This window comes from Paramacrobiotus metropolitanus, unplaced genomic scaffold, assembly GCF_019649055.1.
Source record: "Paramacrobiotus metropolitanus isolate TYO unplaced genomic scaffold, Prichtersi_v1.0 Parri_scaffold0000127, whole genome shotgun sequence".
Lineage (NCBI taxonomy): Eukaryota > Metazoa > Tardigrada > Eutardigrada > Parachela > Macrobiotidae > Paramacrobiotus > Paramacrobiotus metropolitanus.
The window spans coordinates 111526-123894 of record NW_026570347.1 but is presented as its reverse complement, the minus strand read 5'-3'; the positions used below and the strand labels follow the sequence as shown (position 1 = coordinate 123894).

The 12369-nt window shown below is 40.5% G+C and overlaps 3 protein-coding genes across 3 annotated transcripts; 2 read left to right on the top strand and 1 right to left on the bottom strand.

Annotated features, from left to right (window-relative positions):
* Positions 1 to 262: 262 nt before the first annotated feature.
* Positions 263 to 1242, bottom strand: LOC129598656 (major prion protein-like). Its single transcript, XM_055496656.1, has 4 exons — positions 1067 to 1242; positions 822 to 888; positions 655 to 710; positions 263 to 558 (listed from the first exon to the last, which is right to left on the bottom strand). The coding sequence occupies exons 1-4, from the start codon at positions 1122 to 1124 to the stop codon at positions 503 to 505; spliced, it is 237 nt and encodes a 78-aa protein (XP_055352631.1). The 5' UTR covers positions 1125 to 1242; the 3' UTR covers positions 263 to 502.
* Positions 1243 to 2684: 1442 nt separating this feature from the next.
* LOC129598688 (probable chitinase 10) lies at positions 2685 to 10304 on the top strand. Its single transcript, XM_055496712.1, has 17 exons — positions 2685 to 2790; positions 3155 to 3337; positions 3409 to 3653; positions 3814 to 3929; positions 4126 to 4249; positions 4335 to 4806; positions 5344 to 5551; positions 5606 to 5661; positions 6635 to 6652; positions 6770 to 6943; positions 7210 to 7375; positions 7658 to 7730; positions 7903 to 8018; positions 8413 to 8536; positions 8613 to 8921; positions 9284 to 9801; positions 10021 to 10304. Exons 1-17 carry the CDS (start codon positions 2706 to 2708, stop codon positions 10157 to 10159), a joined length of 3126 nt encoding a protein of 1041 aa, XP_055352687.1. The 5' UTR covers positions 2685 to 2705; the 3' UTR covers positions 10160 to 10304.
* A 400-nt stretch (positions 10305 to 10704) lies between these two features.
* LOC129598654 (NPC intracellular cholesterol transporter 2-like) lies at positions 10705 to 12027 on the top strand. The gene is made up of 4 exons (XM_055496655.1): positions 10705 to 10921; positions 11034 to 11171; positions 11421 to 11596; positions 11749 to 12027. The coding sequence occupies exons 1-4, from the start codon at positions 10843 to 10845 to the stop codon at positions 11833 to 11835; spliced, it is 480 nt and encodes a 159-aa protein (XP_055352630.1). The 5' UTR covers positions 10705 to 10842; the 3' UTR covers positions 11836 to 12027.
* Positions 12028 to 12369: the final 342 nt, after the last annotated feature.

Below are 12369 nucleotides of genomic sequence, written 5' to 3'. Positions count from 1 at the left end.
GGAAAAGCAAGCACAGCGATGGCGTTATTTCAGTGTGCGAAATGGTTTGCAGGCATACCTAGTCGTTCTCAGTATGTTAGAGATATCAGAGATGGTAAGAAAATATTACTCGTAACAATTAGGTTTTCTAGTCCAGTTAAGATTCGGTCGTAGCGCAACTGTGATTAATTATAACAAAGGTTGGATAACTTATCGTGTTTTTTTAGGTTATGTTAACTAGGTCTAACACAGTATTTTAGCAAAAATTGAGAGTGCTCAAAGCCCAAAGGCAAGCAACTTTATTCAATTTGGAGTCTTGGAGCACAGATGCTCCTACAAGTTACTACCGAAAGCCGCTAAACGCAACAACAGGAATATTTTGGTACACATTGAGAACGGTTGTACATAATGGTAATTTATGTCCGCTGTACACATAAATTCAGGTGAGTAGGAAAACATATCACGGTATCGAATGCCAAATTCGATGAATATGGCCGGCTGGCAAAGGTCAAAGGGTGCACTTTTACTTTTTGCCATACAAACCCCATCCCCCCCACATGGGCCAGCCCCATCCATAGCCTGCTCAAAAGAGGAACAAATGCGATTACCTTCCAAAATTTATATTCATTTGACATGTGCGGAATTATGGTTCTGTGCTAAAAGTATTAATCTTACCATAGTAAGGCCAACCCCAGCCCAGTCCCCATCCGCCCCATCCCCAACCTCCCAATCTGGAAGCAAAAGAAGTTTTTATCCCATATGTTTTGCTGTTATTCATTTTTGTATTCTTTATTCTACACATTCATACGTAATAATATCAGGCAATTTAAATCTTTGCTTACCCCCATCCACGCCCAAATCCGCCGCGCCCCCAACCACCTCCGAATCCACCTCTCCAAGCATCCACACCTAAACGCAACAGGTGCAGTTTAAACTACATAAATGCAGATTTCTGTGCATAAATAACTATCCTTGAAACATTTGCATTTGCAGCAGTCATAGGCACCGGCTGGTAAAGCGATATTTAAAAACGAAAACATAAACCACTACTACGCGAAGAAATGTTGGACGGAGCTGGGTCAATTACCTTCGGAGGCAAGGAGCACCACCGCTACTAACAACAGCAGGGTCACTACGGTTCTCATGTTGCTGATTGGTGAACGCTGAGCAATAGAAAATCCCAATGAGGAGAATACAATTTAGATCGCATTATTGTTGTAACTCCGTGCTCGCTTTATATATATTCCAGATTTTCCTTACAATGTTAAAATTTTACTATGCCTTGGGGTTGTTTACGTAACAACTATCCGCCTAGCTGACAATTAGCTGCATATATCATCTGAATGTATAGCTACACTTCCAGATAACCGCGTCTGGTTTGTACAGATACACTGTTGTGGTGCGGCATATACAGTACATAACATGCAGTCCCAGTAGAAGTATCAAAAGTTCCGCATCGAAAATTAAGGTGTTCCGCGATTGTGGAATGTTTTGTGTTCCTGGTGTCTTTTCAGAATTATTGCTAATAGTCCGGCTTATTTTTTATAAAGCGCGTCCAAGATAATAATCGCTGGTGGTGGTGAAAGCTTTTTTTGTACTAGAGTTACTAACCTGGTGCCATATATTGAAAAAGGTGCTGGAAGCGATGGCAGTCAATATTTATCCAATACACGAAAATTTCAAGAAAAGCCACCGCACAGGTTGAACCTTAGAAGGCTACCTAGTAAGATGATTAAACGATATTATTATTCCAGAATTACTCCCTGCATTAACTGCACAAAGGATCAGCTTCTCGTTCTACTGTATCGTATGCTATAATATAAGTATTTTTTGTACAGACTTGTATGTGCTGTTATACAAAAATGCAAAATTCTTATGGCAAGCAATGTGTATTTATTGTGCATAGAGCTGTATCCGCGGCTTAAGATTTCCCAGAAAGTGAAAATAATTGTATGCCTCGCAAAAAGATGAATTGTACATTGATCCCATTACTAAAATATTTACGAATAATTTAATACTGCAATGATGCAGACCCTGTGAGAAGTACGGTACGGTTGGTTTGCGACATTTCATGAGATATAAACCGCGTTTGCTGCTTTCAAACAACTGCACCAAGTCTCGTCTTTCTGGTCGGCGTTCAGTTTTTATTTTTTAGATGAGCATTGTTATTAAATAATTGTGTTCTATTAAATGCCACTCCATTAAATGCGTTGATGTTCGGAAGAAGCTTCAATTTGCAGTTATACTTATACGAGCACAGACTAATCATTTAATCGTCACAGCGTTACAATGATTAACAATTATATTAAACTGTGTCATCCCAAGTCGTTTCAAGCAAACCGGTAGAGGCATCTAATGCAAAAGAGGCAACATATGGACCTGATTCGCAAGTATACACCCAGTACAAATCCGAACAATTGTCGTATAATACGCATTGTGTTTTCAACCTGGATTAGTTAATTGTAAGCTAGCCTTATCGTTAATTTTAGATGTACTGTAGTCGCGTAGATGTTGAAGTGTGTCTACGTGTAATCAGATCGTAAGCAAAATCGCTGGAAAGAGTGATTACTTTTGTGGGGAATTATTTTATTGCCCTCTTGCTTATTCGTGGTCCAGATGAGCATGCAATGCACGATCTAAATTAGCGTGTTTATTTGAAAAAGTCGGCTCACGGAGATCAGGAGCTATGTATCAGTTCTGTTTTTTACCTAATTAATTTTGTCAAAATGATCGCACTCAGACGGCTTTTCGGTATTTCTTTAATTTTTATTGCCATCTATGGCAGTCTGATTTGCGTAATAAATTCTGAAGGTACGTAAGCAAACAACAGATTGTTGAATTTGCATGGTCGGCGCGCGCGGCCAGCGCTGATAATTATGTTGCAGTTTAAGGAACGGAATACGAAATCGTCGCTCAACAAGCTTTTGCATTCCCTCCAAATCATAATTTCGATTTCGGCACTTTTTTGGTATATTGCATAATGGATTTTGAAAACTCGGAAACACAGTGCATAAATTAATTTCGAAGCGTTGGCAGAGCATGCGCTACATTGTGGTCTGTTTTATATTGGATCATGAAGACATCTAACGATTACGAACGATTAAAATTCATAAAAGTTTTGGGAAAGTTTTGCTGATAATGAAATCGGTTGAACACTATATTTTATGATTTTCAGTTCCGATCCATCCGAGCTTGATATTTCCTCACCGCGGCTGCTACTTACTGGGAGAAACGGTCCATGACCTTTCCAGCAAAGATTTCAAGCTGAGCGATCTCAAGCCCAGTTTGTGCACATACATCACATACGGCTACGCAACAATACAGGACAATGAATTGCAGATAAAACCAAAAGACGAAGGTATTTAATTTGCCCAAAACCGTACCTGTAGTATTCCCGCGCTAATAAAGCTATTGCTTGTTGTTCTACAGAAATTATCCGCATGCTTCAGTTAACAAGATCAGTAGTGCCGAACATCAATTTGTTCTTGATTCTTAATCACACGGATCCGGCGGGGATTGAGCATTTGACCAATCACTTTGTGTTCCTGCAAAATCGCATGGATTTCGTGAGTACGGTCCTCGAAAAGCTGCGAATATGGAATCTGGATGGGATTGTACTCCGTACGGATCTCGTAGACTATGCCAGTGCTAATGTGATGGCAATGCTCATAAAAGTAAGTCTACAGAAACTTTCAATATTTTCGTTTTGATTAAATTGTTTAATAATTCGTGACTGCATTGGCTTAAAATTTGAGTAACCGTGCATTTTTAGCAAATATCTACTGTATTAGATAAAACTGTTTACAAGGACTTCAGCGTTCGGATTGGTTACAGGAAATTCGATCGAAATTCGATGCGGAAGCTATTTCCACCAAGCCTCGCCTAATACTGGGAACGCATGTTGGTCAAGACGCAAAAATGTCAAAAATCGACCCGGCACTCATTTCCAGGTTACTAGCATTTATTTAAGTTTTTGTTGGCAACAAGTTTGCATCTTACCATCAGTACCTGGGAACTATACGAGTACGCACATTTATATGGAAACGTTAGGACTGTATAAGGCTACCTTTAAAGGCGATTTTATGACGTTGCTAAACACCGCTAATTTTCACATATAAAATCTCATTATTTATTTTTTGGTTGCAGTTCAGTAGACATTGTAGAAGTTCACACGTTCGATTACCGCAATCCAGAGGCACAGCCATCCTCAACCGGGCATAATTCCCCGTTGTACTGGACTTCCATTCCCGGCTCACATTCGGGAACAGTAGTAAGATTGTGCTACAATTACCTGGTCGCATCTTGGTGTACTCCGAATGTGGCAATGTTGTGATTGTTTGCCAAATTTTTCATAGGAATACTCTTTGGAATCATGGGTATCGGCGGGTATACCAAGATCGAAAATGGTGCTGGGACTGGCTTTATATGGACCGGCGTGGACCTTAATGAAAGTCCACCGCTTCGAAGCCGGCGCTCCAGCGGCCGGCGCCGCGGCAGCTGTGGGTTATGCTAACAAACCGGGAGTAATGTTCTACCATGATATCTGTGAAGAAATTGCGAATGGTACCCTGACGCGGGTCTTCGATACGGATACCATGACCCCGTATGCGCACGACAACGAAACCCGCTGGGTCAGCTACGACGACGTGGTCAGCGTCACCATCAAGGCGCGCTGGCTGATGGAAAAAGGTTACGCAGGTGTTTATTTCTACGAGCTGAGCATGGAAGATTTCAGTGGAAGCTGTGGAAAAGATTCGTTTGCGGCGCTTCAGGCGGTGGAAAATGTGTTTAGTGCGACTACAATCGAGAAATTCCAAGAAAAAAGAGGTAAGGGACTGCATTCTGCAATAAATGCTAATATTTAATACGCCTTTAGTATGATCGCGATTTTACAGTAGCGCGCGTAATGTACGTAATATTATATAATGTAATGTAATGTACGCGCGTAATGTCATGTACGTACTGTATTTTAACATAGCACGAATGAAGGCGCATAGATAACAGACCTTCATTCGTGCTATGATTTTAACAAAGTTAAACGAAGCTGTTTGCTATAATTATCTATTTCAAACGATAAATGACCACCTTAGAAAGACGTAACACTAGTACTGTGTTGCTCGCCGCCGCGTACCTTTTCAGTCTTGTTAAGGCACTACTGCATACAATTATAAAAGGTTACTGTACAATTATTCGAATTTTTTTGCATTTTATTTTGCCAATGAAGTAGACAGGATTGTGGCAATGTGGGCGGTTATTATGATTTATGAGCAACACACGGTATTGCGATTGTGTGTTTTTTCGCTATTCCTGCGCGGTCATACACCGTGTAAATTCCTGAGAAATTTATCTCCTGAAATATTTTAGAATGCGATCGAAAGTTCTGTTTGGATCGCGCTGTGGGAGTATACGCCCTGGGAAGCTGCATGGGCGCGTACTGCAGTTGTGATTATGGCGGGAAGGCTTACAGATTCCCTTGTGGTCCGGGCACTATATTCGATCCACTGATTCTGGGTTGCAATTATGCTGCATCTGTCAAAGGATGTGAGCAGCACGAGGAGATTATGAAAAAGAAGTTCTGATCACTTAATCAGTATTTCAACATAATATAATTTTTTTGTTTAAGCAGTTACGAACTCACGATTGTTAGTATCATTGCTAGGGGAATTGAACTACATTGTATTTGTATGTTACTTTTGTACAAGCGCATAAATGTCGTTACCAGAATAATGTTTCCGTTAATGTTTGTATTTCGTTGAAGTCCATTAAATCCATCCAAATACTGCGTGGCCGTTTCCTACTTACGTAGAAGTTGACTAAAAAATGTTGGCTTTCTATATTTCTGTATGTTGGACAAAACTGCGCTCACCTGAGAAAATTAAAAGAAACATGATTATGAACCACGATATCGCATATTTAACCTGCCTATTTCGAGATTCCCGACTAACTTTATCGGTAAAAGGTAAAAAAGTGAATTGTACATGCCATGCATGTGCATCGCAATTTTAAGATTGCATTATATTTTGTACTCAAATAGAACTGCGACACAAACTATAAACTGTGTACAATACGTATACAGCTGATACTTACTCTTATACTGCGAAGAGAATGCCGGTAGGTATACTATATATATACCTACAAGTCTACAACACATGGGATGGGCATGCCTAAATCTAAGGCGACTAAAACCTAAAATGGTCTAAAAAAGTTCAGTCTCAATAAATTGACCACGCGCGATTAGGTAGCAGGTTTGACATTGGCTGCGATTGTGTAGATATTAAATTATTATCGATTATGTATTAAAAATGTATGACAACATGGTTATCCAGCATTGTAGCAGACAGCGCAAACTGACCACTTGGAGAAAAAGTATTTCAAGGTAAGCATAAAATTAATGGTAACACTAACAATCAAGGATGCCATTGAATTAATTCAGTTTTAGTAACGGTGTATCATTTAGTACAACTAGTCCTTTTCCGAGCTTGTTTCTGTGCACGGATTTGTTACAGTAATAGCTACAGCCGACATTTCTTTTGTGGATTACGTTCTTCTGGTTCAAATGTCTAAACTTCTGCATTTACAACCAGCATGATCCAACTTGACTCCGCGCAATGTGTGTTTATCATATCGATCTTTGTTATATTTATTTCCACAATAGATGCTCTCCAGGATATTGGTCAGTTCAGCAATATGTACTTGTAATGGGGCCATAGGACAAAGTTGTCCCACAACATTCCCCATCTGACTGAAAGGTTAATTTAATTGATAATGAAACATTTATTTTTACGTGCAGAACCAGAACTTGAATTACCTCACCGAGGTTGCTATCTACCGGAATGGGCGGACACGAGGCCCGGAACCGGCAGGTTCGAAATATCGGATATCGATCCCAGCATGTGCACCTACATCTGCTATGCTTTCGCGGGGATTCATAACAACTTTTTAGTTGTGAAACCGTCAGATGAATGTAAGGAACACAACTAAACCGCTAAGAAAATATTATAGTACAGTATTTTAAATTAATAAAGTATTTATAATGCAGTCATGAAATAAAATTTATAACAAGATGAGGTGAAACACGTACGCGATGCAGAAAGATTGAATTAAAAATCGTTCATAGGCTATGCCAAATTTTTTCATGCCTTCACTAAAAAATTTATGCCGTCCTTGTCATAACATGGTACGTACTGTAGCGGAAACGCACCCTTTATTGTGAGTTCGAAATATTTACAGTGAAATTCCATCAGCTCAACAATTTTAAGGTTTATTTCCCAAAGCTTAAAATATTGTTGAGCGTGGGAGGATGGAATTTATCGCATCAGTTTCCATCTATGGTTGCTGCTGCTGAGAATCGGACAATTTTTGTGGATTCAGTATTAAGCAGATTGCGTCAATGGGGGTAAGGATTTACGCCGTTTTTTTACGATAAACAATAAATAAGTACTTATACTTTTGTATGCCACTTGTTTTATTTCCCGCTTCAATCTGTCCCAGTAAAATTAGCCTGCACAACTGCATTATGCATATTTCGCTATCACACAACAAATACATTCTAGACTAATTGTTTCAATCTGTCGTGCGGGCTGCGCTGTACAGACACCGAAACACCTGACCAGTAAAAACAAAAGTAGTAGCTACAGTAATATATATTTAATGAATGAGGCAATCTATTCGGATACAGATTGGATGGACTGGACATCGACTGGGAATATCCACCGCATTCAATGGGAGAGGCTTTCACTGCATTGCTAAAGGTCTCCATCCTAAATAAAATACATGATGTGAAACTTACTGTGAATTGCCGAACCATATTGTAACCTGTGAACCTTTTCCGGTTATTGCCAATATTGTAACCCTACGAATACTCCCATATCTGTGCATGGCGTTAGCTGTTATTATGATATATCGATAAATATCGCTTTTCAGGAACTACGAGTGGCATTTGAAGCAGAAGCCAGATTGCTTTCGCGACCTCGACTGTTATTAGCGGCAGCGGTAGCATCGGCATCTCGAGGAGGTTACAACCCGTTGGTTATGGCACGGTTGGTGCATAATTTGACTATGTTGACCATTATTGCGAATTTGCGATCGCTTCCTGTAAAAGTGGAATAATAATCGGGCAGGCTACATAAACAAATAACGGTTGCATTTTCTCGAGCAATTTCTCGAGCATTTTCTCGAGCAATTTTCTACACTCGTACGCGTAACCCATATTTTGTAAAGACAAGAGAAGTCGTAGTAAAATAACACAACGGGCTAATGCACATTGTTACGAGATGCTGTACTCTACTCACCATCAGTAGAGATGGAATAAAATGTAGAGTGTGAAATATGAATGAAAGTACCGCTGAAATTTAGAAACCAACAATATAGCACTGATTCACTGAATAATTTTATTGTGGAGAACACTAATTCATTGAACGTGTACTCCCTTAGAACGTTGGATATAATGAATCTCATGGCTTATGATTTCCATGGCCCAACGTGGGAACCGAACAAAACTGGACACAATGCTCCTCTGATAAAATCACCATCAGATCCTCATCAGGGACTAAATGTCGTAAGTAGATCACAGTACTTTACTTGTATTTACCTGCAAATGTATAACCTCCGAAAATAATTTTTACTGCAACCAGGAAACACTGGTGCGTGAATGGGAGGCCGTCGGTATACCAAAGTCAATTATTTCCGTCGGTCTGGCGTTGTACGGAAGGGCGTGGGCTTTGTTGACCCCTGACAATCCTGGCGTGTCCGTGAATGCCATTGGCACGGCACCCGGTGGTGCATTCACCGAAGAGCCGGGTTTTTTGGGATTTTATGAGATCTGCGCCGCTATTAAATCGGGACAGTTGCGTCGGCACTTCGATCGATACGCACGGGTTCCCTATTCCAGTGGACAGCACGTGTGGGTCAGCTACGACGACGTGGAAAGCATTCGTCAAAAGGTAGCGTTTTGCAGCACTTTGCTCTGGTTTCACGTTGCTGACAATTTTTTATATATTCCGCTAAGTATGATTTGAAGACGTTATTGCTACAGTAGCTTACAGCAAACAGAATTCTTAATAGTTCCATTAACGATAAGTAATATGTATAGTTCCATCACGGTAGCTAATTTCCCATGGGATTTTAAACTTATAAGTCAGCCGAAAACGGCATACGCTTTATTTCCAAAATACACTACAGAACACCTAATATGACACATCATGTCTCAGAACAGCAAATTAAATAATTAGACTTAAAACAAACTTTTCAGTAAAAAAATTATTTTTCTGCTTAGTTAGCTAAAACTGCTCTTTATTCTGGATAGGTCATGTGGGTGCGACAAAGTGGATACGCGGGTGTTTTTGTATGGGAAATGACGCTGGATGACTTTCGAGGCGGCTGTTATCAATCTCGTTTCCCATTACTGCAGACCGTTAAACGCATGCTGACCATGTCACCGGAAACCAAAACACCCATCCACGTACAGACACCCTATTTGTATGTTAATGTCACGGCGCTAAGCCCGGCGATTATTCCCGGCGCACTGAATCCAGCGTTAACGCCACAGATGCTGCCCATTGCTAATCCTTCCATTAACCATCCAGTGGCATCGGCGAATCACGTTCCGGTGCTGACCACCACACCAAGCACGAAACCAAATAACTGCGCCAACACCTACATAGTTAAAACTGGAGATACAGCGTGGAATATTGCCAAATTGCATGAGATTTCGTTGGAAGATTTGCGAGAATTCAATCCGGGCAAAGCGGATTTGAATTTTATTACGCAGGGAGAAAAATTATGTGTCGCGTTACCGCAGTCAACAGGAAAAAAAGGAGGAAGGTAAATCGCTTATTGTAAATATAAGTTCGGCAACTGCACAGTATTATACCACTTTGTAGTACTGCTGATGTCTTGTCTCTTGAAGTGTCAGTACTGTGACAAATATAAGCAAATAGCGTAATAATAAAAAATAATAAAATGTATTACTGTACTTTATTTTGGCCATTTAAATCAGTTGGAAAAATTTTCGACCATATGGACATATTTAAATTGTTTTAGGGTGCACGTCGTAAAACGTGGAGAAACAGCGTGGGATATTGCAAACAGCAATGGGCTATCTCTTGCCGATCTGCAGCAGCGTAATCCGTGGAAGAATAATTGGGATGCACTTTTTCCCGGAGAAGAAATCCACATATGATTAAGCAGAATTTTTTATTTCAGCCATGAAAATGAAGATCAATGCGTTTGTTTTCCATAATCAGCGGAATCGATGTGCAATGTCCGATAGATTACAACCTGCATTGTTTAGCCTTGTCTCATATCCTATGCTAAAAGAAGAGAATCTGCCGATATGATAATTTGCAGCTGACACATTTGTATCACTGAAACCCAGCATTACTTCCTCGAAGTGGTCGATTTGGGAGATAGCAGCTTACGATAGGATATCAGCGCTACAGAGTAAACTTTCGCAGTGAACTGCAGCAAATTAAACAACCAAGTAATTTTCTGTATCCAGTAATTCCAGTTGTTGGCGGGTTGTACGCACAACTGACACGACAGCGCGAGATAGGCTGAAGACGGCGCTGCACTTTGACCTTTGAGAGGAAAAGCCTATCTGGTGTCAGATTGTTGTCGAAGGCGCTGTTGATACAAGTAAAAGGGAAGCCCCATCTATCGTCGGGTGATTAAGAAAGCGCGAATCGAAATGTAGCGTAGAGAACGGATAAAAGCCTGGTAAACGTAATTAAGACGCTGTGGGAGTCATTCGTAATCGGCAAGGCACTGTTGCAGTTCGCGCTTGGCTTTGGTACCCTCCAGTTTTGCAGATTCAACAAATTTGCCTACGCATCTTCGAGGTCGTTTAACTCTTCGGTATTAAAAATGATGAAATACGTCGTTTTGTTTGCTGTCCTCTGTGGATTTGCGGCGGCTCTCCAGATGCCATGCAACAACTGCAAATGTAGGTTGGACAATTCTGGATAAGAGAAACGGAGAGATTTTGCGGCCAGCTCCCGCTTTTTCTGTTGTTAAACGCAGTATTATCTTTAAATACTTATGATTTGTTGTAACAGCGTCCAAATTGCCCACCGCTAAGGCACTTCCCGGTGCCACTGGCACATGCAACTATGTTGTCGTGGAGCCCTGCTCTTCGCAGCCCTGCGATCTGAAGAAGGGAACGAATGTCACCTTTCAAGTCAATTTCACACCCAGTAAGCGCTTAGTAGTGTCAAATGTCAAGTGGTACAAATACCAATATTATTCAGACAGCTATGCAGCCTAAGCCAGTGCGCACTGCAGAGTATATTCGTATTTCCGCCTTTTTATTAAGCAACAGGCGTTTTTCATTTAAATTCTAAATCATATAATCAATACAACATGGACAATAGATTTTATAAAATGTGCTAATGGTTACATATGGTGGTTTTAATGGCATTTAAATATTTCCTGACTTGCTTCAGACCAAGCCAGCAGCAAACTGACATCGGAAGTGTACGGCATTATCAATAAGATCCCCGTCAAATTCCCGCTTCCCAATCCTGATGGTTGTCAAGGGTCTGGTATCACCTGCCCGGTTGCTGCTGGACAAACCTATACTTACCAGGATAACCTCTTCATCCAGAACATCTATCCTTCGGTAAGACAAAGCTCGTACTTTCTACCGGCTTAAAACTTATTTCTAGAGCGGCCGTAATATTAATAGCTAATAAGTGATAAGCCTGTGCTGATAATGCATTCTGACGTATACTCGTACCCCAATACTGACTTAACGCTGTAATTTATTTACAGATCAGTGTCGTTGTGCAATGGAGTTTGAAGGACGAGAATGGCAATCCCATCTTTTGTGTGCTGGTTCCAGCCCGAATTGTCAGCTAATGTCTAACTCTAAGCGTCCTTCAATGCTGTTTTATTTTGCAAAATCAAAACTGCGATTTGTGTAAGAAAACTCCTGCGCGAATTTCGGCACAAGCTAGTGAAGCTACTACTTATCTGTATTCGGGTCACGGCAGTGTGTGTAAAATACTAACTATGGCTAATTATATAAATTAAATATCAATGTTGTTTTCAGTTTTGTTTGCATCTTGCTACATTTTTCAATGGATGTAACGAAAACTGAGCCGAGCGATCGGTAACCAAAATTAAGAAAGAATTTTCTGCCGGCGGAAACAAATTTTCCCAAAAGGTTTACCTTACCGCGCAAGACCACTTCGAATATGAAAGTGCATTCGCTCGGCAATGAAATTCCCTTAGATTTCTTCTGCTGTCAGGTTTCTGAGAGTTGGTTTGTAAGGTTTTCTGAGGTTTCTCAGGTTAAGAAAAAGGTTAGCTCTTGAGTCACTAACTGTCAAGTTGGAGTAAATCCACAAGGAAGTCCAGCATGCTATGGTCGTAACTCGCAAAACGCTAGTG